The sequence below is a fragment of the Bactrocera tryoni genome, unplaced genomic scaffold, assembly GCF_016617805.1.
Source record: "Bactrocera tryoni isolate S06 unplaced genomic scaffold, CSIRO_BtryS06_freeze2 scaffold_11, whole genome shotgun sequence".
NCBI classification, from domain to species: domain Eukaryota; kingdom Metazoa; phylum Arthropoda; class Insecta; order Diptera; family Tephritidae; genus Bactrocera; species Bactrocera tryoni.
Window position 1 is genome coordinate 179,721 of NW_024395824.1, and position 27,575 is coordinate 207,295.

Here is a 27,575-nt window from a genome sequence, read left to right on the forward strand (position 1 = left end):
TTGAGGTACCTTAATGAAACAGGGAACATTTTATTAGTACGTGGCATGTTAATAGTATAATAGTTGCAAAAGTATAAAATGTTCGGTTGTAGCCGAACTTAGCCCTTCCTTAATCGTTATTTTTTTAAAGAGTCTCAATTTTCATTGTGCGGTCGCATTATTCTCTGAAAATTCAATATGTACATGTTATAAGTTAGGGAAATAAGTATACATATATCTATGTGCTCCATTGAATAGTATGTTTTTGAAACCATTTTCGAATTTCATTTAAAACCTTAATTTTTACTCCAGTTGGCTTATACGGCCCGAAGGTAGTCAAATACAATTCATATCGCGGTAGATCGCCTTTTGCCGCTTAACAGCGGAAACGCGTTCCCACTTTCATTGCCTCGCCGCGATTTGCCACACTTTTGATGATCGCGCGATATTTAGTCGTGGAGAATTGTTAAAGCATATGCAATGCTCTCGTAAAGAATCCTATTTGCATTGCAGCAGCTGTCAAATAGGAGTGATTTGTAAAACAAAAGAGGCTTCGAACACGTCGACCACCGGGGATGTTGGCTCTCCAGTTTATCCAATGCTGAGCAGGAGTAATGCAACATTGGTATCAATAACAAAAATATCCAGAATAGAGAAAACTGAAGGCACACTCGCAGACCCCGAAGCCTTCAAGTAAGAGAAACGCAGAAATTTACATGTCATGTGAAAAAATTACAGTTTGAAATATGAAAGAGTTAAAAACATTCTTCCCAAAAATATTATATCTAAAAAGCTTAAGTACCATTTTTATCGTAGATAATTAAATATAAATAAGGGATATTCATTAATAAAGCATTAAAAGTTACTATTTATTTCAGAACTCAGTTTATTTGTTAAAGTTCAACTGATTTTTATAGAATTTAAAAATTTTTTCAGTTTGAAAATTCAGACATGAAAATGGCAGTGATTGATATTTTAGTTGTATTCGAGGATATACTGCGAGTTGAACATTGTATTGAGTAATGTATCCAATATCTGTAAGCCATTGCATTTCTCAAAAATCGCGACTGGAATAAAAGCATAAGACCATATCAAGTCCATAAATACCGCGCTCAATAAAGTCAATGTACGGCATCATAAAATATTAAGGAATAAATCTGATTAATTTTAGTCATCTTAATTCCTTTGTGTTATTAGAAATAACAGTTGCACATATGAGGAAATAACATTTTTATACGGAGCGTGTGAAAAGTAAATATTTAGTTACCTGTACATAGGTGCAATAAAAATCCAGCTGTAAATCGTTTAGTAGGTCTTTCTGATAAAATTTCAACAAACCTAAAGTCTACTAAAAACATATTTTGGAGTGAGAATTTTTGATTGGAAATTAGAGGTTTTTTCGATTTTAATATTTGGACCTAATATTATTAATAGAAACTGACGGTGTGCTTTCGGCTTAAGAAGGAATTACACATAATTTTCTTATACTCGTATTCTATTAGTTGGATATATTTGAGCTGGTCCATTATGTTTTACATTCTATGTACAGGATATGTACGACAAGCAGAGCGAAACCAGTACTTTATATCCTACATCATTTTCGGTGAAAACAGTACACTGAGACAACTTATGAGAACAATTCAAACCATTTCGACTTTGACTACTTTACATCGATATTTGTACACCGAGATATGTTTTTCTAGTGCTACATAGTTAAAGGTGACAAAGTTATGTGGGGTTCTGACATATAACTTGAGGTCTAATGAATGTATTCTAATTGTTCTGAGACACATTTTGTGACTTTACTCTTCCTAAATTTCGTTAGTGTTAATATTTGGATACCTAATTAAACGACTTTTCCCTCGGTTACTTTTACTACACCCAATTTAGTATTTATATTATATAGTACATCGTTATTTTATGCTAACACATTTTCGGGTTTGATAATAGATCAAAATTCTGCACTAACTCATATTACCACGACAACTGCTATTAATATGAACTTACTATACACACGTACCTACTTATAAATTTATTGGTATGCATTACAGCCCTACAGTTTTATATATGGATTCGCTAAAACATCTGTTGAGGGCGGACATTGATCAGGATGATAGAGATCATCGAAAATATTCCAGCGAGGAGATGCAACATTTCCGCTGCAAAGAACACAAAAACTGCAATTTTGATTGTTGCAACAACAAATATTTAGGTATGTAATTAATAAACATGCTAATTGTACAATGCTAAGTGTTTTATTTGACCGTTATAAGCTAAATCGTTGACACATAAAACACACTGTCTTCGTCCATGACTCTGCACCAAATAGCAGGAAGGGAATAATGAGTGACTCATAGAGTTTTGTTTTTGTTCGTCGCGAGAAGACTTTACTTCTCAATTGTCTACACAGTCCAAAGTAGCTCCTGTTGGCAAGAGATATTCTGCGTTGGATTTCGATGCTGACATTGTTGTTGCTGGTTCCAAGAAAGACGAATTGATCTGCAACTTCGAAGTTACGTCTGTCAACAGTGACTTGGGAGCCATGTCGCGAGTACGACGACTGTTTGTTCGGAGATACTTCGTCTAGCCTTCGTTCACTGCCAGACCTATTTGCTTTGCTTCCTTGTCCAGTCTGGAGAAAGCAGAACTAACGGCGCGGGTGTTGAAGCCAATGATATCAATATCATCGGCATATGCCAGGAGCTGTACACTCTTATAGAAGATTGCACCTGCTCGATTAAGCTCTGTAGCTCGAATTATTTTCTCCAGAATCAGATTGAAGGAGTCGCATGATATATAGGGAGTCGCCTTGTCTGAACCTAGTTTGGTATCGAACGAATCGGAGAGGTCCTTTCCGATTATGACGGAACTTTTGGTATTGTTCAACGTCAGTTTACACACCCGTATAAGGTTTGAGGCATACCAAATTCAGACATCGCGGAATAAAGACAGCTCTTTTTCGTGCTGTCAAAAGCAGCTTTGAAATCGACGAAGAAGTGGTGCGTGTCGATTCTCCTTACACGGGTCTTTTCCAAGATTTGGGGCATGGTGAATATCTGATCAGTTGTTGAATTTCCAACTCTAGAGCCACACTGATAAGGTTCAATCAGTTTGTTGACAGTGGGCTTTAATCTTTTACACAATACGCTCGATTGAACTTTTTATGCGATATTGAGGAGGCTTATTCCACTGTAGTTGGCCCAAATTGTGGGGTATTCCTTTATATGGACTGGGCAGAGCACACTTAAATTCAAATCGTTGGGCAGGGCAGTCCATCGGCCCCCGCTGCTTTGTTGTTCTTCAGAATGGTAATAGCCATTCGAACTTCTTCATGGTCTGGCAATGGAACGTCTGCTCCTTCGTCATCAACTGGAGAGTCGGTTTCGCCATCTCCTGGTGTTATGCTTTCACCGCCGTCAGCAGGCTGGAGAAGTGTACCCTTCTTAACTTTAGTATACTCTGTGTACCGGTTACTAGATCACCTCTGGGGGTTCTACAAGAATATGCTCCGGTCTTGAAACCTTCTGTAAGTCGCCGCATTTTTGAGCATTAACCCTGTCAGCCACCTTGTCAAGCTCTTCATACTCACACATTTCGGCCTCTCTCTTTTCCTGTCTTCAAATGCATTCTCGATCTATCCCATCCCGAAAGTGTTTTGGTACTAGCTGTTCCTTTGCTTTTTCCGGAAACTAATGGTTTCAGTTGCAGCTGTCCGTAAGGAGCTTGAATTGCCGTATCACACTTTCCTTATACCGAGTTGTTGACGAGTACTCTCATCGTGGCGGGCAGCTCTTTTGGGTGTCCTCATAGAAGGCAAATCAGCGATAAGTTGAAGAGCTTCGCTTTGATGCGGATTGTGGCTAGACGTTCATCCAACGGGTAAATGACAGCACTCGGCGACGGAGTTTCTCTCCCATCACGAATCCTACACCGAATTCTTTTTCTTCTTTACTGGCGTAGACACCGCTTACGCGATTATAGCCGAGTTAACAACAGCACGCAAGTCGTTTCTTCTTTTCGCTACGTGGCGCCAATTGGATATTCCGAGAGAAGCCAGGTTCATCTCCATCTGGTTCCTCCAACGGAGTGGAGATCTTCCTCTTCCTCTGCTTTCCCCGGCGTCGAATGCCTTCAGAACTGGAGTGTTTTCGTCCATTCGTACAGGTCTATAATAGAAAAATATTAAAACAATTGTTCATATTTGTGTAAATTTTTACTCAATACCCGCCTACAAAAAGACGTAATTCTGGTTTACTTACAGTTTCGTCTGTCTGTCAAAATAAGATTTATTGTTAATGACTACTACTTTTTTTGCAAAAATTGAACTATTGTAAATAAAAAAAAAAAAACTGGCTCTAGTTCAACACACAAGCTAAGATAGGTTTTGGAAAAGTCTTAGATACAAAGTAAGATAATAGCTTAACGTCCTGGTCAAATAAAACACGCCTATTGTCTCACTACATACATATATATTTTATTTGTGTAAAATGAAGTAAAATTCAATTTTGCAAAAAACATTTTATGAATATTACCAATTCATTTACATTCATAAACATATTTCGTCAGAATATACTAGTTGAATGATTTTATACACTGGGGTCAAACAAACTAAACACAACTTTCTTTAAAATTAGAATGCATAATAAGCCTAGATATTTTTCACGTTTCTTCCGGCTGTCAATTGTATATTTCTGAGAGATATACCGCACTTCTTTTAGTTCGAAATAGACAAAACATAACATTTAGGCTGTGTGGCATGCATTAACATTTTACTATAGTTGTGAAAAAAATCTACAAGTATGGCGTAAAACATATTTCAAAATGGAATGCAAAATTTTCGCAACTGTATTTGAAAACATACACTCATGCGATGAGTGTTTTCGAATATTTACGTCTTACAACATACACGTTACGAGCGATTTTTTTTACCTTTACTCTTAAGACTAACTTATTACATGGTTCTTACTTACCAGACCTTTCAGGCCTGGTTAAGTGATATAATATGTGAAACAATGGACAAGCCAGTTAGGATGGTGAAAGTATAAAAATTGCTCACCAAATCACTTGAGGCACCATGAATCTTTTATCCCTTGTTATGGGTCAGGGAGGAATCTTAATCGTCTATCCTGGTTTATAGAAAAAATAGTGTCATTCGCCCCGTAATAATATACGGTTCGCTGGCGAGATGGATGACTTTCTCGAAAAAGTGCCACATTAAGCCCTTGAAACAGGTGCAACGGGCCTGTTTTCTGGAGATTACGGGCGAAGAGAACTACACTAACAAAAGGCTTTGGAGGTTATTCTCGATATCTGGCCAATATATTTTCAAGTGAAGTATGATGCAATGCTTACTGCTCATGATTATAGGCCATTAGAGCCAGACTCGGGTCACTACGGGCATGGTATCATACTTGACCTTGTTAAAGAACTTAGGATAAAATGGAATTCCACCGAGAAAAGTAGGCTTTTGAAGAATTAAATACACCTTTTTCATTTCCTTATAAAAAGTAATGGAGCAATCGGCTGGTCCAAAGGTAAGATCTACATATTCACCGACTGATAAAAGGATGAAACAGGAAAGAATTCGGGCTTTTTCTGTAGCATTCCATACGCAGAAGGTTGCTTAAAACTTAATGACTACAATTCAGTATTTGAGGCTGAAATTGATATATACGAGTAGTATATATGTGCAGCTAGCTGTCCTTCTATATAGGCTCTTCTGGAGAAAATGAATCTATACGAAAAATTTCCTCAGCTTTTGGGATTGATGACGGAGGAATGTTAACCAATATTACTCGCAGATTATTCAAGGCATTTTTAAAACAACTCCATTTATACTCGTATATATATTGTTCAAATAATACTGAGCAAACGTTCAATAAACTGCCATTTTGTGTAGGTTACGTGGATGGCATTGAAGTAAAACTCACCGAATCCCCAATAAAAAATCATGAAGTGTTCTTTTCCATAAATCATATATGTACAAATATGCAATTAACGATCAGATGGTTTGCGACTACAAGCTCAAAATTCGCGATGATGTCGTTGGTTGCAGTGGCTCTTCTCACGATGTCAAAATGTTCAAAAACTGTTCACTAAACAAATATCAGCCAAGATTCTTTTCAGGACAGGAATGGATTGCTGGAGACTCTGCTTACCCATTCAGTAACATTATTATTACGCCTTAAAGAAGCAACTCTCAAGAAATTCAACAAACAGCATAGCAAATATCGCGTAAGAATTGAACACTGTTTCGGCTTATTAAAAGGGCAATTTTGTAGTCTAAAAGAGCTCAGGATTCGAATTCGAAATACAAGTAGCCAGAAATACTGTAACAAATGAATAATAGTATGCTGTATTCTTCACAATAAACTACTTGTATTATAGCAGTGAAAATAAGAATTTCGAAGAGAGTACACATGTAGACATTTATGAAGAAGTGGAAGAAACGATCTCGAATAGTTTTGAATTAAAAAGATAATCGTTATATTATCTTATGTTTCCAAATACAGTTTAATTAAATTAAAAATTAATTTTTCATTCCGGTTATTTACATATAAAAAATATGTATCACTTCCAGATATCACATTTAGATACATTTGTACATTCTTAAAAATTATGAAACACAACAATGGCATTTAAAATTCCGCAGATGATTGTACGTCTCTATAACACAATTGGCTTCGGATTTTCCTCCAAATAGAACCGAGAATCGTTCATAATTTTGACACATCGGTGAAAGTTTTTCTGAAAGAACATGAAATTTAAAAAAAAAAACAGAAAGTTTCACTTAACATTAAGGTCGCAACTACCTTTTATCGTGGAAACTTCATCGCCAACGTCTATTTCAACACCTGTCGATTTGCGCCACTCCTCAGCTATACATTATAAATCTGCTTCCAATACCGGATCTTACAGTGCATCATGTCCGTAGTCGCATCACTATTGGTTCTTTCAATTAATTTTTGGTAGTACATCTGGGAGTTTGGTTTCTATAAAAAAAACGTATTAAAGTGTAAAGTTAAAGCTTATTGCATAAAGAACTACCTCAATTTCCACATTTTTTAGCAAATATTCTAACAGCAAATGGTTTTTCTCCTCACTCCATTTTTTTGAGGCCTTGTCCTCCTGCGAATTTTCCTTTGAGGTTCCACTGAAAATAAGTATCTAATGAAATAAGAAATAAAGATTTGTTGAGAAATACTTACTTTTGCAAAATTTTTTGTGAAATCACGAAGCTAGCACCAAATTTATTTTCCCGGTTAAAATTTAAAAGACAACGAACACCGAATTTAATTTTCCGATAAAAATTTATAATGCAACGAACAACAAACAAACAGCTGATGTGATATTACCGAGTAACGAAAAAATTATCAAGCTTGCATATTGATAGTTCATTTCTCGGTAGAACGATAATCTGTTAATTTTTCAAAACAAACAAAATGTATGTAAACAACTACCGAATAACGACTAACGAGTTAGCAAGGCCCTATGGTATTGAGACCCCATTTGCTAATGTTTGACACATATGTATATTTTAGCTATTATGTTACGTGAAATATATGTAGTATATGTATGTATGTGTATAGTAGCAACTTTCATAAACTTTCAAATATCTTACTTAAAATTCAATATTTCATACTAATTCAGCAAAAAATTACCAAAAATTCCCAAAATCTGCCCGAAGCCAGAAGAAACTTGACAAACCTTCCCCACCTCTATTTTCTGAAATCGATGCTAATGATAAAAAAAAATTTCCGCGGACCGTGAGAGAATCTACCCAAAGCAATAACAAACTTTTCATCCGGCAACAACAAGATCAACACAATCTCTATATCCGATACAGAAGGCTAGCAGCGAAACTGTTATACACGTCAACCACGACAAGTGAAACATACAGCTTGACGCCGTCTATTGCGAATGGAAGAGCGAAAAGTAGGAGTATCTTTTCTGAAATCGATAGAGCTAATTCGGAAAAATTCCCTATACAACAACACGATGTACAGTCTGCTAATAGCTATGATAACTCATTAAATGAGAATGCATCTGAGGCACCAAAGCTGAGCTTCGACGCTACTGCTCTGCAGAAATGCAATCATTGCAATGACATTGATCTGGGTGATATAGACTCTACCATACCTTTAACTATGCCTATGGAAAAGCGCCCTATTCAAATTACGTCCATAGATGGGTTTTTCAATCGCAAACGTGGAAGGCCACCAAAAAACCGCTTTGTTGAGGTATACAAAAATGTAAGTATTATTTTGCTTTATTTATGAATATTTCCCTAAATATCTTTGTCATGAAGAAAATCATGTTGCCTCTAGCAAACAAAAATAAATTCATATTAGGACGTCAGAGCCAGGGAAATACCTTACCTTGTAAAACGTCAACCAGAGGATCGGAATCTAAGCAATTTTATATATACATACAGCATATATAACCTATACACTGATCTACATATATATTCGGCATAAGATTTGTTAGAAAAACCAAAATCATTATACGTAGTCTTTATACAAAATCAGCCGGATGTTCGAAAATCCTGGTAATGGTTATATGGGGTTAGGTCAAGGTTAAAAGAATGCTACGTACTAAATTTTATCGAAATCGGTTAATCGGGTTCCGAGATATGGTATTTCACCAAAAAGTGAGCCGTGCCACGCCCATCGTCCAATTTTTACACCGGCTCCTATAAAGCTCTTTCATACCATTTAGATGGTAAAATTTAAGGTCTCTGGCGTATTTAGTTATTGATTTATCGCGCTATCAGTAGTTTTGAACAGTATCGTTATATGAGAAATGAACGGGGCGCACTTTTGGTAGGAGGTCTTGGTATATTCGTGATTGGCGAATTTGTAGCTTTAGTGGTTTAGGAGATAAGCGCATTAAACATATTATGGGGCGGAGCCACCCCCCTTTTTCAAAAATTTTTACCCACAAGAGCCCCTTGATACTACGATCCCCTATACCAAAGTACAGTTTTATATCTTAATTTAGTCCTAAGTTATGGCACTTTAAGTGATTTCGGTTAATGGCGATTTGTGGGCGTCGCAGTAGTCTGATTACGCTCATCTACGAACTCGAATTTTTCTTTGTACTAAGGAACCGGTATATCAAGTTTCATTAAGATATCTCAGACAGTCATCCGGATTTCGACTTAACGAACTTTTGGTAGTTTTCTAAATAGCCTTTGTATGATAGGTTGCCCTTTCCTCCTTAAGTTTTCTTTCTTTATTTCTGGCAAAGATATAGCACTTTAGAGTTTTTTGCATGACAGTGGCAAATTGGGAATACCAAAATTCTCATAGGGCAGAAAGACATGTATCAAGTTACTTCAATATCGTTATCGCTTGCATTGGTTTTAGATGTTTAAAACAAGCGTTTTTGTGAATGAAAGAAAAAATTCTTAATGTATAATAAATGTACTGAGTGAGGGATGCCACACCTTAAGTTTATAATAGGACATCTTCAGTAATGGTTAGTTTGTTTAATGTTGATTTTTAAAAGAAAGAATTTGATGAAAACTAAATTGGTGCCATTTCAACGGTTGTACATAATTAGTACCTAATAGTTGCTGCGGAATAAGATTTTACCTAAAAGTCATGCGCACTTATCTCATTTTCATACCAATTTACATGTAAATCAGCGGAACTAACTTTAGTTGAATTTAATGCCTAGAGTTTTCTCGTTACACAGCCGCACATTTAGTAGTATTAAACATAACACATATCCCCCTTTTTCGTATTTTCATAGTTTACCATAAAATCTGCAAATAAATGAAAATATTATACTGTGCAACATGTTGCAAGAGCATACCAATAATATATTCCAAACGGCATTTTGCATACATTTTCGTAAACGTATGGGTTTCACTGTTGTAACTCTGCCGACATGTTCATGAAATAATGTACGTTCATAGAAACGCATGATCAGAATTAATTTCTGTGCTATTGCTTATTTCCTCAATCCTTTTTGTCGTTGATGTCCCACACAATGCCGAAGAATTCGATTTAATATTTATTAGTGTCACAATTTTTTTACTAATAAGGTCTTAAATGTTTTAACTATAAATTTTACGTCTTCATATCCGGATGTAAAGTTCACAAAATTAAATATATGTATGTCTACCATATAAGTGAGGGAATACTTATACATATTGTATGTACTTTTATGAATAATTGTTAATGCCAATTATTTTACTAATAAGGCCTTAAATGCTTCAACTATAAATTTTACGACTTCATATTTGGATGTAATATTCACAAAAATACATTCATTTGCATATGTCTATAAGTGTGGTAGTATTTAAGACATATGTATATGTACTTTTATCCAAATACATGCTAACGGAATTACTTAAATGCGTGAAATGGTAAACTTGAAAGTATACAAGTATATTCGTACATATATACTATATTTATGTATACATGGGTATATGCATAAATACAATATATGTATATGTCAAGAGAACCTCTCTTTCGATACATAGAAATAAATAATATCTACAACAGAAGACTTAACTCATACTTCTGTAGTGTTTTTCAAGAAGAGCGCTACAAAAGCCATTATGCATGGAACTTCATTTCTCTTTGGCCACCAGCCTGACTACAAATTTCGGTAGCAAATTTTAATAATTTCGACTGGTTGTTTGATCATATACCTTTCCATGATGAAATGGCAAACCTTACTGAATAGAAATGTCAAAAGAGCGGGAAAAAATATGGCGTCGTTTGCCGTCTCCATAATTCTACTTTCGTAATACCTTATTGAAAAACTATGTCACTAATAAAATAATTTAATTATTATTTGAAAAGTTCTAATTCTCCTCAAAGTGCTTCCTATTAGAACGTGTTCTGTCCGAACAATTCAATTAACTCTCCAACTATTTATTTCATTTAAATCTTCTTCTTCTTAATTGGCGTAGACACCGCTTACGCGATTATAGCCGAGTTAACAACAGCGCGCCAGTCGTTATTCCAAGCGAAGCCAGGTCCTTCTCCACTTGGTCCTTCCAACGGAGTGGAGGTCTTCCTCTTCCTCGTCTTCCCCCGGCGGGTACTGCGTCGAATACTTTCAGAGCTGGAGTGTTTTCATCCATCCGGACAACATGACCTAGCCAGCGTAGCCGCTGTCTTTTAATTCGCTGAACTATGTCAGTGTCGTCATATATCTCGTACAGCTCATCGTTCCATCGGATGCGATATTCGCCGTGGCCAATGCGCAAAGGACCATAAATCTTTTCGCAGAATTTTTCTCTCGAAAACTCGTAACGTCGACTCATCGGTTGCTGTCATCGCCCAAGCCTCTGCACCATATAGCAGGACGGGAATTATGAGCGACTTATAGAGTTTTGCTTTTGTTCGTCGAGAGAGGACTTTACTTTTCAATTGCCTACTCAGTCCGGAAGTAGCACCTGTTGGCAAGAGCAATCCTGCGTTGGATTTCCAGGCTGACATTATTAGTGGTGTTAATGCTGGTTCCTAAATAGACGAAATTATCTACAACTTCAAAGTTATGACTGTCAACAGTGACGTGAGAGCCAAGTCGCGAGTGCGACGACTGTTTGATTTGATGACAGGAGATATTTCGTTTTGCCCTCGTTCACTACCAGACCCATCTTCTGTGCTTCCTTGTCCAGCCTAGAGAAAGCAGAACTAACGGCGCGGGTGTTGAGGCCGATGATATCAATATCGTCGGCATACGCCAACAGCTGTACACTCTTATAGAAGATGGTACCTTCTCTGTTTAGTTCTGCAGCCCGAACTATTTTCTCCAGGAGCAGGTTGAAGAAGTCGCACGATAGGGAGTCGCCTTGTCTGAAACCTCGTTTGGTATCGAACGGCTCGGAGAGGTCCTTCCCGATCCTGACGGAGCTTTTCGTGTTGTTCAACGTCAGTTTACACAGCCGTATTAGTTTTGCGGGGATACCAAATTCAGACATCGCGGCATAAAGGCAGCTCCTTTTCGTGCTGTCGAAAGCAGCTTTGAAATCGACGAAGAGGTGGTGTGTGTCGATTCTCCTTTCACGGGTCTTTTCCAAGATTTGGCGCATGGTGAATATCTGGTCGGTTGTTGATTTTCCAGGTCTGAAGCCACACTGATAAGGTCCAATCAGTTTGTTGACGGTGGGCTTTAATCTTTCACACAATACGCTCGATAGAACCTTATATGCGATGTTGAGGAGGCTAATTCCACGGTGGTTGGCGCAGATTGTGGGGTCTCCTTTTTTATGGATTGGGCATAGCACACTTAAATTCCAATCGTTGGGCATGCTTTCGTCCGACCATATTTTACAAAAAAGCTGATGCATGCTCCCTATTAGTTCTTCGCCGCCGTGTTTGAATAGCTCGGCCGGTAGTCCGTCGGCCCCTGCCGCTTTGTTGTTCTTGAGGCGGGCAATTGCTATTCGAACTTCTTCATGGTCGGGTAATGGAACGTCTGATCCATCGTCATCGATTGGGGAATCGGGTTCTCCTTCTCCTGGTGTTGTGCGTTCACTGCCATTCAGCAGGCTGGAGAAGTGTTTCCTCCATAGTTTAACTATGCTCTGGGCATCAGTGACTAGATCACCTTTGGGGGTCCTACAAGAGTATGCTCCGGTCTTGAAACCTTCTGTAAGCCGCCGCATTTTTTCGTAGAATTTTCGAGCATTAAACCTGTCGGCCAGCTTATCAAGCTCTTCGTACTCACGCATTTCGGCCTCTTTCTTCTTCTGTCTGCAAATGCGTCTCGCTTCCCTCTTCAGCTCTCGGTAATCTATCCCATCCCGCACGTGTAGTGGTCGATCGTAACGTTGCGAGGTAGGCAGCCTGTTTTCTCTCCGCTGCGACACGGCACTCTTCGTCGTACCAGCTGTTCTTTTTGCACTTTCCGAAAACCAATGGTTTCGGTTGCAGCTGTACGTAAGGAGTTTGAAATGCCGTCCCACAGTTCCCTTTATACCGAGTTGTTGACGAGTGCTCTCAGAGAGCAGGAGTGCAAGCCGAGTAGAGAATCGTTCGGCTGTCTGTTGTGATTGCAGCTTCTCGACGTCGAACCTTCCTTGTGTTTGTTGGCGTGCGTTTTTTGCTGCACAGAGGCGAGTGCGAATCTTAGCTGCAACAAGATAGTGGTCCGAGTCGATGTTAGGACCTCGGAGCGCACGCACATCTAAAACACTGGAGACGTGTCTTCCATTTATCACAACATGATCGATCTGGTTGGTAGTTTTTCGATCCGGAGACAGCCAGGTAGCTTGATGAATCTTCTTATGCTGGAATCTAGTACTACAGATAACCATATTTCGGGCCCCGGCGAAGTCAATCAGCCTCAACCCATTTGGGGATGTTTCGTCGTGCCAAATATACCTTCTTTGCCCACCCTGGCGATAAAGTAACATCGTGGCGGGGGCAGCTCTCATAAGCGCGCTCCAAGCGCTCATAGAAGGCATCTTTGGTCACATCGTCCTTCTCTTCCGTCATTCCAGGTGCATGCCCTTAAATCGTAGTCCTTATTCCGTTTGCCATGGTCGTCATCAAAAGGGGGGTCTCTCATCCGAGGCTGTTTTAACGTTTTCATTGGTATTGTTTTTTTACGTGGCGGGTCCCAAGCCCAGCGCACAACCCTTGTAGGGAATGTTTCGCCTTCTCACTTTAGCTCGCCTTCGAACGGATGTTCTTAGGCTACCCAGAGGATACTTGGTCAAAGACCGGAAGTAGTGAGCTGCTTGAGCCATGTGTAAATGAATCGTTTCTGGCCACTCCCAAGTGAATGGCGATCAGAGAACTTTCCTCACTTGCGTGAACTTCTACACATGACTCCATCCATTTAAATACCATAAGTTAAAATCCACTTTCAATTGTGGTTCAGATATGATACCCTCATGCTTCCTCAAAAGTATTGCCAAATATATCTACTTACCTTTGATGAGAATATTTAATTCCTCTCCTAAACTTGGTATATTTCCATAAATATAGAAACTGTCATTTATGATCTCCAATAATTTCTTGTTCTCATCGTGGAGGTATCTTCTTATCTTTATATTACTCATACTGTTTCCATTTCAAATAAAATACTTGGTCTGATGAGAAGTGTCTGTTGTAAACAGACTTAAACATTTTGGTAGCTTGGTATGGTAGAAATGCATTGCCATTGAATCTCAAAAAATGTAACACGATGCGCTTTTCCCCGCAGATCTGTGCGCCTTCTCCCTATGCAATAAAAACTTATAGACTGGAGCAACTAACTTTGTTGATTTGGGAGTTAATATGGAACTAAACATAATTCTAATCTTCATATTAATATCATGATTTTGAAAGAAAAGATGTTGTAAGACGTTGGTCTAAAGAATTTAGAGATCCGTGCGTTACTAAAACTCTTTTTGAAACTTTGATTAGACCTGTATTGGAATATTGATCTCTGGTATGGAACATTAGTTACCAAGTCTATTCTGACAAAGTAGAGTCTGTTCAAAAGTAATTTTTACTTTAGGTCTTCTTCCATACACTAGTCGTTTAAAGTTACTAGACCTAGAGAAATGCTTGGCATGACATTCTTGGTGAAAATTCTGAGAGAAAGAGTTTGCAGTTCTTTTCTCTTTAAGTTGAATTGAATACCCTGGCACGCTTTTCGAGGCAGTTTAGTCCTTCATTTTACTATATCAGTGGGGGATTGAGAGGGGGCAATGGGGGAAATTAGCCCAACACCAAAGGGGTAAATGGCTTGTTAGTAATTGTATTACTCTTAAAAAATATGAGGTAACAGGAATATAATCCAGAATCAATCCCGTTTAGAATATAATAAATAATACTAAGATACCATTGAAGTTGCGAAGTGTAGCATTGTATGCAGATTAAATTGTTAATAAATCCAATCAGATCCTTAACTGAAAGTACTAAATTTTAAGTGACACATCTAGATAAAGTACTTAAAATAAGCATTGAGCTCGAAAATTTTTGCGTGAGAACCTGCAAAGAATACTACAAATTTCACAATAATTAATATAAACACGGTGAGAATGATATATTGCGATTTACCAACATAATAACAAAATTCCAAAATAACACTAAGACAAAATAATATATACACTATCACAAAAAACAAACACTCCTTGATTCCTTTATAGCTGGAGACATGTTCCTTGTTGATATTTTCTTCAATATATCAAAAGTTATTTCTGACTTGTATCAACAAATTCTCGTAATTTACTGTTGTACGAGTATAAGCACTCGCATCTCTTAGGATAGTCGATGAAAAAATGTCCTTTACTCAATTTCTGGATTTATTCCTCCACTCTAAGATAATGGGTCTAATTATTCATTCCGTATCGAAATCTAATTCACTGTAGAATTTCCGATAAACTCGTTCGCCACAGGTAAACGTTATCAACAAATTTGACGAGCTTGAAAAATTTAATTGTCTTAGGTTTTTGATTCGCTTCTCCAAATATTTAAAGTAGATGCAATTGCTTTATTTTTTAAGTGATAGTGACTATGATATAGACTGTCTCCCTTTTGGAATATAACAAATAATTGTAAGATACTACTGAAGTTACATATTTTAACAACGTATGCAGATTAAATTGTTAATAAATCCAATCAGATCTGTAACTGAAGAAGCTAAATTTAAAACGACGCAGCTTGATAGAACTTGAAATAGATGCTGCATTCAGCTTCATCTGTGATCTGTCGATTTATATATTCTCCGCGGTTTATCATCCAAGTTTTCCAACATAGAAAAGCCAACAGCTGACAGCTAAAACCATCGTGCCTCGAGCATTCTGACATTTTACAGATATCGGAGCGGTCAACGAAATAAGAAAAGAAGTGAAAAATTCTGCAGTAACTCTCTGTTATTTATTCCCACAAAGGGCACAATAGACCAAAGGTCGCGGTGCATTCCTCATGTATTATTCCCACAAACTGAGCAGGAGTATTTCCAAATCTGTTAAAATACGATAAATAATAAGGCGAACAACTTACCCTGTTATGTGAAACAAGATGGGTTTAACGGCACGATGCAGGTATCCAATTTGCCGCAAAATTGTTGTTGATCGTCAAAACTCTGACAAAAATTAATAAATGGAAAATAAGGAAACCGCGGGAAAAGCAACAGTACTCATCGCAGCCGTGTGCAAATATGATTATATCTCTAACTCATTCATTCAGTTTGATTCTTCAGAAAGAACCTATCAATCTGGAAAATAATCTGCGGCCGACAAACAAAACGCGAAAATTTCTGTGTAAGAACTTGTGAAGAATACTACAAGGTCTCAGTGTACATTCCTTAGTTGGATACAATCGGCGAAGACTTGAAGACTCGCTTTTCTAAAGAAGTATTGAACGAATTTCAACTGAGTTTGCTGCTTCCAGAAAATGTATGTGCTTTGAAAACCAAAGAAATGGAAAATCGTATTGACTGCTTGATAGATAGATTCAAAGGCCTTTTGGATAATGAGAACGTCGTGCGACGTTTGAAGCTCAAAGTTGAACTTTATCACTGGGAGTGACATTGAGGGCAGAAGCAAAAGTCAAAAGATAACAAGTTACCGACACATGCATCATGACATTGAAGTCACTATAGAAGAAGTTCTCGAAAGATTCTCAAAACTAGGCCCACATAGTTTTCTTTTGTAAATTTTTTCTATTCAATACACGACTGACAACGGTATTATACGTTGTAATAAAGAATGTCACCCGCACGTCTACGATTTATAACGGGGCTCTTCAATTTGATATAAAAGGGTCGATTTGAATTTTTTTCACCATCATATTAAACTGTATAAGGATATCTTTAATATAATAATATTCATGTGTTAATTAAATATTGTATGAAAGTAGGTGAGCTTGCGATCGAAGAAAGCGAAACATTTTTATTTCATATATCTATCTTGTAGACGTATGTATATATGTAAAACCACTCCTATCTATAAATACTAGCCAACTGGGGTTTATTCAATTAGTTTCTTTATCAAGTAATCGTTTGCTGAACCAAACTTATTTTATGAGAGTATGTAAATAAAAACGTAGAAATAAAATTGAGTCAGGCTGATACAACATGTGCAAATTGTGTACATTTACATATATGTATATGTATGTAGGTTCAAATTTTGGTGAAACTACGTCAAATTGTGCACTAGTGTTCTGGTGCTAGAGTTTTCAATAGTAAATAATTTCGATATTTATAAATTTCACTGCATTATTGACTGCTTGTATAGTATTATTTGATATAACAACAATAAGGAAGTATGTTCCGCAGACGATAATAGTTTTCTTCGACTAACAGTGCCTTGTAACACTTACAACTCAAAAAGATAATAATATACAAGTACAATACTAGATTTTCCCTCGTTTAGCTCGCATTGAATTCTACTCGAATTGATTAACATTCACATTTGGAATATTAGTAGGAATTAGCAGACTAATTTCGTTCCTTTTGATTATTTTTTTGGTCTGTTAGTGCTGAAATATTTTAATACAATTATACGGAAAGATTCGGATTTTAGGTTTTTATATTCGTATAAAATCAATCGGACCAAAATTTTATTGTTAAAAGAAAATTTGATTAACTTCCCTTAAGTGAAAATTATATTAAAATCATCCTCAAATGATATCTAATATATCCTTAACCGAAAATACTAAACTTGATATATTTTTGCGTTGCTAAGCAAAATGTCAACCAGAAAATCGGAATTGATGATGTTGACCAAATATGTTATGTGTATGTTAAAAGGCCCATCGACAGTTAACAGGTATATGAGAATTAGGTATAGTATTGACTCGTTTTTATCTATTTTTGGCAATGCTGCTTCTATTAACAGAAATAGATGGTCTCTAAGATTGAATTTAAAATTGTGTCTATGGGTTCTTATCCATTTTCGGTCTGTAAGAAGGGAATATCAAAATATTTGTATATACCAAATTTAGTTGAAATAGGTAAAGTATTTCACATAAAAGTGGGCGGTGCCTAGCCCATTGTATCATCCCATGTGTGAAATCTCATGACGTTGGCTTATTAAGCTATTGATTTATCATACTTTCCGTAGTAACAAAACCGTTATATGGGGCTGATTATCATCCGATTTCACCTCTTTCAAATTGTCGGAAGAGCTGTCGAAATTATTTCTCTTCTGAAAATTTGGGTGATATAGCTTGAATGGTTTGGGATATTTAAATACACCTTACTTTTTTAGCAAGGAACACGTGTACTAAGTTTCATTGCAATATCTCAATTTTTACTCAAGTTACAGCATGCACACACATGACGAACGATCAGACGGACAGACAATCACCTGGATTTCAACTCCGCTTGTCATCCTGATCATTCGTATATATATAATTCCATACATATCTCCATTAGTTTTAGGTAATACGCACAACCGTTAGTGGAACAAAACTGTGCACACAAATACGTTAAAAAAATTTGTAAAATTCGACAAACACTACTGAGGTCGACTGACATAAACAGATGCTGTGAACACACTGGTTGACAGATCGCGCCAATTGTTGGCATCATAATTAAGAACAGTTGTACAAGCCTAGGAAACGCAGTCGAAAATTTTCTAATATTCTTATTTTGAACTGTCACTATTTGCTCAAAATTCACTATTTGCCTTATTTGGCTTTTTTATCATGTGACTACATTATTCTACCATTATTTCTAAAACCGTTAGTCTCCGCACGTGTTTATTACAGTATTTGTGGTATTTTCTTTTGAATAAGATATGAAAACAAGTAAAGTTGAACATGGTGGTGTCAACAGAAAAGAAAGCAGATATCGTAGCTATATGTAAAATAAATTATCCAAATGTAAAAATAGCTCGTGAAATAAAAAAAATAAATAATAAAGTATACGTATTTTAATTGATTGGCTCGAAAAAAGGGCAGTGGACGTCCGAAAATAGTAAAACCTCGTCACGAACGACAAATTAAACGAATGTGCAATAGTGATCGCTTTCAACATGCTGGAACAATCAATGCAACATTTTACGAAACCACTGGGGAAAAAATAACTACACGTTCTATGCAAAATGTGCTGAATAATCTAGGATTCCGAGCGCGACGTCCAGCCAAAAAGCCACTTCTCATTACACGAATGAAGAAACAGCGACTAGAGTGGGCAAAAGTACACAAAACTTGGACTACATCAGATTAGGAAAATGTTATTTTTTCCGATGACTCCAAATTTAATTTTTTGGAACCCGATGGAAATGCCACAGAGCGTCGTAAGGAAGGGGAGCGTTTTTTGGAAAACTGTGTTTGGCCCACCGTAAAGCATTCGCCTTATTTAATGGTGTGGGGAGCTGTAACCAAGTTTGATGTTGGGCCGCTAATTATTTTAAAACGATCTGTGAATGCCGAAATATAAATTGGAATTTTGAGAGAAGGCGTTTTGCCAACTATTGAACAGCTGTCCGAACACGCCCAAAAAGTTTATTTTCTGGATATTTCAGCCCCTTGTCATAGAGCCAAAGCTGCACCCAAAGCATAAAAATATTGAAATTGATTTTTCAATTATTTATTACAAACATTTACAGGTTTCAAAACAAAAAGTTTTTATGGAATAGAGTCTCTCACTTGGCCAGGAAACAGTCCAGATCTCAATCCAATTGAGAACTGCTGGCATTACATGGGCAAAATGATGGGCAAAATGATAAGAGAAAAGCGTCCAAAAAGTTTAAAAGAAATGGAAAACATTATTGAAGCTGTGCGGAATGAAGAAATTAATAACAATTATCTTCAACGCTTTTTTGAATCCATGCTTAAACAAATAACCGAGATTATTAAGAGAAGGGGTGTTCTACAAAATACTAAGAATTTCTCATACAAAATATGTTATTTTGATTTGTTATGTTATCTATTGCTAAAAAAATCATATAAAACATAAAATATGTAAATAACTTGTTTAAAAATTACATTATTGTTCATAACAAAATTTACTTCAGTGGTTTGTTACGTGTGTGTTATTACATTTTTCAATAAAATAAGTGTTAAGCTATAAGTTTTTTTTATATAAAAATGCTTGAAACATAAACAAAATAAAAGTGGTTGACCCTCAAGGAAAAACTTTTTTTTTAGGATAATATGAATCTGAGTTTCGCGCTATATAAAACCACTCTGTAGAGTGTGTGGGTTTTTTTTCGCTGAGTGTATGTGAAATATATTCGCTTCAGATCGCTTGATCGCAATATATTTTAAGTAAAACCTTTTTATCAACGAACGTTTTTGGCTGTAATTGTAGATTTCGATTGAATCGTGAATTCCATATTTATTCATTAAGTTTTTAACAAATATGGCTACACACTTATTTGTACATTTATGTAAGCTTATATGTATTTATAAGTAAATATAGAAATCAAATTTCCGACTGCTGTAGGTCGATGTCAGTCACACCAATTGCAAGGCTGTCATTCTCCTACGCAATTGGCCTAATATTGTATATCCTCTTAATAGTAAGTATATTAAAAACGTACTTATTACGCATCTTAAAAATGACAATTTTACTTTTATAAATAATAATTCTCTAATTAGCTAAGCTTTTAAATATTTCCATAAAAAATTTTAATGACGAACAAATGTGATGCTTCTTCTCTTCCACATTCCACTATATTTTACTAGTTTGTCATTATTGTTTTTTTGGGGCTTGGAATGTTGCGGAGACGCAACCCGTCCCCCTCTTTATTAGAGACTTTCCTGAGTTTCAGCTAGTATATTAAAATCTAAAATTTTACGACTTTTAAAATGTAAAAATAATTTATTACATTACGGCAATAATTATTGCAGTGATGAGGATAGTAGTAGCGAATATTGTCCAAATGATTGGTTGAATTTTGGAATATTCTATTTCTTTTATTTTGCGATTTGTTGCACCATTAATTCTTCGAATGTCAGTTTGGTTATTACGTTATTTTTTTGAAGTTTGTAGGTAATATAAAATGTTCTTCCAATTGTATTCTCGTATTTTAATAAAAAAAATTTCGTTTATTTTTTTAATGCAATGAATTCTTTGATCACATGTTCTACTGATAAATGTTTTTGCATAATTTTTTGATAACAATAATCCATCTTTTAATATTATTTCTTATACCTTTATAATTTCATATACTTTCACAATTGTTAATTAGCATACATAGATTTGTTTCTTCAAGGTTTTTTACGTTTATGTTTTCTTGAAATGAATAGTATGTGTTATTTATTTTAACAACTTCTTCTGTATTCTTCTTTATTGGCGTAGACACCGTTTATGTGGTTATAGCCGAGTTTACAGCAACGCCGACTGTTTGTTTGGTGACAGTATATAATGGGTTGTCAAAAAGTCTTGCGGTATTTTTATTGAATTTTTTTTTTATTATTAAAATCTAAATGAATTTTTGATGACTCATGCCCAGCTCTTGACAGATGCTACGGCTGCTACTATGCCGGTCTCTTTCGACCAATTCAGCGATTTTATCGCAATTTTCGACGACAGGCCTTCCGGAGCGTGGCGCATCTTCGACCACCTCTACACCAGAACGAAAACGTTGAAACCATCGCTGTGTGGTGGAAATGGAAACTCAGTGGCGTAGCTAAGGGGGGGCGAAGGGGGCCGTCTCCCCGGGCGCAACGTCTTGGGGGCGGCAAAACGATCTTCGCTGTTTTTTAATATTCAGAAAAATACTTCAACAATTTTTTTTTACAAAATTTATTATAAAAGATAAAAAGTTGTACACTCACGATGTAATAATCTGAATAACAATGAAAAATATTAATTTTTACTCGAATACTCTTCAGTCTTTGAACTTGTCTTTTATCTTTTGGCTTATATCTTTCTTCAAAATAGTGATAGAAAAGTGTACAAGATATAGGGCGAAAATGGGTTTTTTCTATGGCTTTTATTAACATGTCTTGTAAATTTACTATCAATTTCCTCAAAAACCGTATTGTGATAATTTTGGAACTTCAGAATTTGCGTGACTTCTAGTTCCAAAATTTTATATACTTAATATCGAAGATATTTTGTAAAAATTCACTTTTGTTCGAACCACCTCATGAAACTTATAGGTAGGTAGATAAAGGGGGGCGGCAGAACATCCTTGGCCCCGGGCGCCCGAAGTTGCAGCTACGCCACTGTGGAAACTGTATCGGGTCCATAAACTGCACAAATTTTATTGGCGGCTTGAGATGCATTTTTGCCTTTATCGTAGTAGTACTGTAAAATATGCCGTATTTTCTCTTTATTTTGCTCCATGTTTGCGACGCTATAACTCACAAACCACTTAAAAGAAACGACAATCAATCAAACACGTGTTAGCGCGTGAAATGAGCTTTCCAAAAAAGTATGGCATGACTCGATGCGACGAATAAAACTAGAACTACGCGCTTTCAACGCCAACTAGCGAAAATACCGCAAGACTGTTTTGACAACCTTATATTTCGTCTTGCCTTGCTCTTTTGTTCAACCAAAAGAAAGCAAATCGAACGAGGCGGTTGTTATCACCAATGATATCGATGTCAACGGCGTACGCCCGCAGTTGTGCATTCTTGTAGAAAATTCAGATCTGCAGCTCAAACTATTTTCTCCAAGAGTAGATTGAAAAAGTCGAACGATATGGAGTCGCCTTGTCTGAAACCTCCTTTAGTATCGAACGGCTCGAAGAGGACTTTCCCGATCCTAATGGAGCTTTTAGTATTGCTCAATGTCAGTATTCGCAACCGTATTAGGTTTGCGGCGTAAAGGCAGCTCCTTTGCAAGCTGTCAAAAGCAGCTATGACGAAAAGGTGGTGTGTGGCGATTCTCTTTTGACTGTTCATTTGTCAGTTGTTGATTTTCCGAACTAAAAGACACACAGAATAGGTCCAATCAGTTATTTGACAGTACGCTCGACATAGCCTTATATGCGATGATGAAGACGCTTGTCCCACTGTAGTTGGATTGGGGAGGTCACACTTAAACTCCAATCGTCGGGCATGCTTTCTTGGGACCATATTTTAGAAAGAGGCTGATGCATGCTCCTTATCAGTTCTTCGCCGCACTATTTGAATAGCCTCTGCTTTGTTCTTCTTAGACGGATAATTGCTATTGGAACTTTTTCATGGTCGGGAAATGTCCCCTCCATTGTGCTCGATTGGGACAACGGGTTCATTATCTTCTGGTGTTAGGCTTTCACTGCCATTCAGCAGGTTGGAGTAGGGTTCCCTTCGAAATTTCAGTATGTTCTGTCTCTATCTCCTGTGTTAAAACCTTCTGTTAAGCGCCGCATCTTTTCGTACGAGCATTACCCCTGACAGCCAGCTTGTCAAGATTTTCATACTCACCCATTTCTCCTATTTGTCTGCAAATGCGTCTCGCTTTGCTCTTAAACTCTCGGTATCTATTCCACTATTAGGTAGTCTATTTTCTCTCCACTTCGACATGACACTCCTCATCCAGAGAATATAAAGACATAGAGAAGGTGAAGAGCTGATAGCATTGAAGTAAGGAATTCACCATTCTCGCTGCTATTTAGCACGTTCTCTGGCAGAAATATATGTAAAACGACAGATCTCACGCGAGAATGAATAAAGAGAAATGCTTTGAAGAAAAAATATGCAAAGTCTCGTATACGTAATTATTTTGTATTATATGAACCATTTTTTCCGTAAAATAGTAAAAATTTTAATTTTTTTACAAAATCGGGAATAATTTGATAAAAAATATATTTAAATAAATTAATCTGTTTCAAATAAATTATATATATTTCGACTATTACAAGATGAAGATGTGCCAAATGAACTTAAATGTGCTCAAATAAACACGTCTTGGATCATTCCTTTCATTTTTTCAAAAAAATTAATGACCTTCATGAAATATGCATATTCGAATTATTTCGTTATCCTATCTTTCATTTGTAACAACAGAATTTCTATGGCATATACATACATATATTATTTCTTTGGCACATTTGTCTGTATGTTTACGAAAGCAAATACGAGCCACATATGTACACATGCACAAACATTCAGGCCGAAACTCACGTTTTGTCAAAGAGTCAATCTGTCGAAGCACTGACGCGACAACAAAGTGCCACAACATTGTGTTGTTGGTAGAAAATCCGAGCTGTGCCGAAAGAAACTAACAAACGATCGCCGATTGTCACCCCTTCCCTTGCTGCTCGAACAGCTTCGCCTACAAGCTATCGTAAATATGTATGTTTTTGTATGAGCTTGCATACATATCGACGCTGATTTTTGCAATGTTGTCACTTTTGTCATTCCGTGTTTTTTTTTTTGTTTTGCGAGTTTGCATCAGAAAGTTGTTCAATTTATGACCGCACGAAAAGACGCTTGTCGGCAAAGGCATACTCGGGGAGATGTTGCGGCGTCTGTTTTTATAAATGAAGCGAGGTGGTCGCTTGTGGAATATGCGCCTGCGTTTATGTTTCATCCGAACGCAAACATTATTTGAGCTACATGGACATTTATTCGAAGTTCGCTACGTTGGAGCAGATAAGGACAAAGGACTGGATGGAATGTAAAAATGCACTTCTGCGCATATTTAACCAACTGGTCAAGCCTAGACTATTGAAGGCAGACAGAGACGGCGCATTTTGCAGCCTGGCACTTAAGCGATGGCTTGAGAGTAAGGAGGTTGATTTACAGCTCAACACTACAAAGACAGGGATAGCAGACATAGAAAGACTACATAAAACAATTAATGAAAAGATCCGCGTAATTAATATATCTGGCAATGACGAAGCCAAGTTAAGCAAGATGGAAAAAATTCTTTACATATACAATCACAAAACCAAACATGACAGCACTGGACGAACCGCGGCACACACATTTCTTTACGCTGGACACCCAATACTTGACACTCAGGAAAACAAAGAAAATAAGATAAACAAAATGAACATAGACAGACAAGAATATGAAGTTGACACCAGATATAGAAAGGGCCCCTACAGAAAGGCAAATTAGAAAATCCATTTAAACCAAACAAAATTGTAGAACAAACAGACGCTGATCCTTACAAGATCATTTACAGAAACAGAGTTACCCATTATTACAAAACACAATTTAAAAAACGTAAGAAAGTTAATCAGATCCCAACTCCACAGGTACTTGGTGCAGAGTAGTATTGCTGCTCAGTTTGACTGGCACAGGCCACACACAACAAATCCAAATAAATGAAATTACCACCGGCTACGGATATCCTTTTTACGGACAAACCACTCCAGGTACCATCATCCTTTGAACACCATTGTTTAACCATCAACTTGACAAAAATAAACCAGGTAACAGATTACTTTGAAGAAAAACTGCGTTGCGGTTACCAGGCACCACAAATTAATTTTTTATACAATAAACTAAGAAGAGAGTTGAATAGTATAACCTGACACCATAAGAACAGGGAGAAACGTGGACTTTTTAACATTGCGGGCTCATCCTTGAGATACCTTTTTGGAACACTTGACGATAACGATCGCTCAGAGATACAATTGGAGGCAAAGACGCACGACTCGGTGAGGGTACATGAACTAAACGACGCCATACAACTAATAAACTCTGGAATGCAAAACATGGAAAACACTATAAACATTCAGAACCAAATTAACGCCTTTTTATACAAACTAATGCAATTTTTGGAATACATAGAAGACATAGAAATGGGAATGCAACTCTCTAGACTAGGACTGTTTAACTCTAAACTATTGAATTACGACAAACTCGAAAACGTTGACAGCCAAAATATTTTAAGCATTGAAACATCCACTTGGATAAATTAGAATGATAATCAATTATTAATTATATCGCACATACCTACTAATTATTTACTAACAAACACACTTAAAATAAGCCCCTACCCAGACCCCAACGGCTATCAGCTAGAATATACAGACACACAATCCTATTTTGAAAGAATGAATAAAGTTTATAATAATGAAAACAAAGAAATAAACAATGAATGCGTCACCAATATTATCAAACGTTTAAATCCAATTTGTAACTTCAAGCCAGTAAACACAAGAGATATAATAAAATACTATAGAGCCTAATATAATCATTACTTGGAATTTGACCAAAACCAGTCTCAAACAAAACTGTCAAATAATACAGAAATAAAAGGAAACAAAATGATAATGGTGAAGCAACGCAAAATATAAATTAATAACATAATCCTAAGTGAAAACTTTTTAAGTCCAGAAATAGACTTAACCCCATTATATACACCGATAAACGTAACAAAAATCAAAACTGTACAACACAACGGTATTGTCGAACTCATTTCACAAAACAACACTACACTTTCTCTTTAAGGGAAGGGCAGCGACGTATTCTGCCATACACACACGGTTTACAAAATTTGTTTACAGTATTTTCATCTTAATGCTCAAGTGCTCTGAGTGCGGCTAAGGAAAAACTGCTTTGTTTGCAGTTTTGGTTTATATTTCAATAGAAAGAATTTAGATTCTTTCCTGCGGATGATAAAATGTAAATTTAGTTAAGTCACCATCTAACAAATAAAGACGCACTCAAATTTTAAACAATTTTGAGTTTTTTTTTTTATTTTTATGGCATAGGGCCATAATATCGTAAGTATATTTATGTCTCAAAGAACTTATTTTTCTTCAATATTCCCAGATTGCGCATACATGCTATGGCATCATATGCATATATTATTTCTCTTCATATTCACTGGTTGAGTATGTGAGAGAACTGTTAACAATGTTAACATTTCACAGCGTGAATTCTGTGGTTGTGAGGTGATTTCCGTACTTCAATTTTATAAAATGTTCGAAATCGAACCTGCACGTTCTCTATGTCTTTACATTCTCTGGTTCGGCTATCTGATATCATTGCAGCTTCTCGACGTCGAACCTGTCTTGTGTTTGTTGACGTGCGTTTCTGGCTAAGCAGAGGCGGGTGCGTATCTCCGCTGGAACAAGAGCAAAGTGTCTTGATAAATTTTCTTATGCTGGAATCTAGTACTACAGATATCCATATTTCGGTTCCCGGCGAAGTCGGACAGCCTCAACCCATTTGAGGATGTTTCATCATGCAGGCTGAATTTACCGACCGTTGTGCCAAAGATATTGTTAAAGTATTATAATAATTATTATCGATTACATTAAGCCTATAAGTTGCAATAATATTTTCTATTTGAACAACTTTATCCAGGAATATTATTACTTTTTTCGGTGAATCTAGGTAAAAAAGCGAGATGTTTCACTAGGCGCCTGTTTTTTACGCGTGGTACATTTATACTAGCTGAAATTTTTTATCGCCCTTTTCATCTTTTGGATTTTTGAAAATATTTTGTTGAAAAAAATGGTTTACTTGTATATTTTTGTTTATGTTAGAAAATGTGCTATGATTACCTTTAGATGCTCTTCTATCTCTATTCTATCTTGGTCACTCATTGTGCCGAATAAAAATTTCATTCCTCTTCCTACTCTATTAATAAATCCTTTTTGGTGCTTAGTTCATTATGCAAGTAGTCGTAGTTTTCGTTGCGTGTTGAAATTTCGGTGTTTGGCTCTAAAGGTGATATGATGCGTAACATTGTGTTGTAATTATGAATTAAATCTATGTTTTCTAATAAGATTTCTGTGTATCCTTCGTTATTTTAAAGTTTTTCTATGATGAGTGTGACTTTAA

At 36.4% G+C, this 27,575-nt stretch overlaps 1 protein-coding gene across 1 annotated transcript in view; it reads left to right on the forward strand.

Moving 5' to 3' along the window:
- The first annotated feature begins 2,046 nt into the window (after positions 1 to 2,046).
- The window catches only part of LOC120779518, a 68,712-nt gene continuing 43,183 nt past the window's right edge, over positions 2,047 to 27,575 (forward strand). Inside the window, exons 1-2 of the mRNA XM_040111848.1 lie at positions 2,047 to 2,191; positions 7,630 to 8,231. Of these exons, the coding sequence (XP_039967782.1) occupies positions 2,047 to 2,191; positions 7,630 to 8,231 (747 nt within the window). The remainder of the gene's footprint in view (positions 2,192 to 7,629; positions 8,232 to 27,575) is intronic.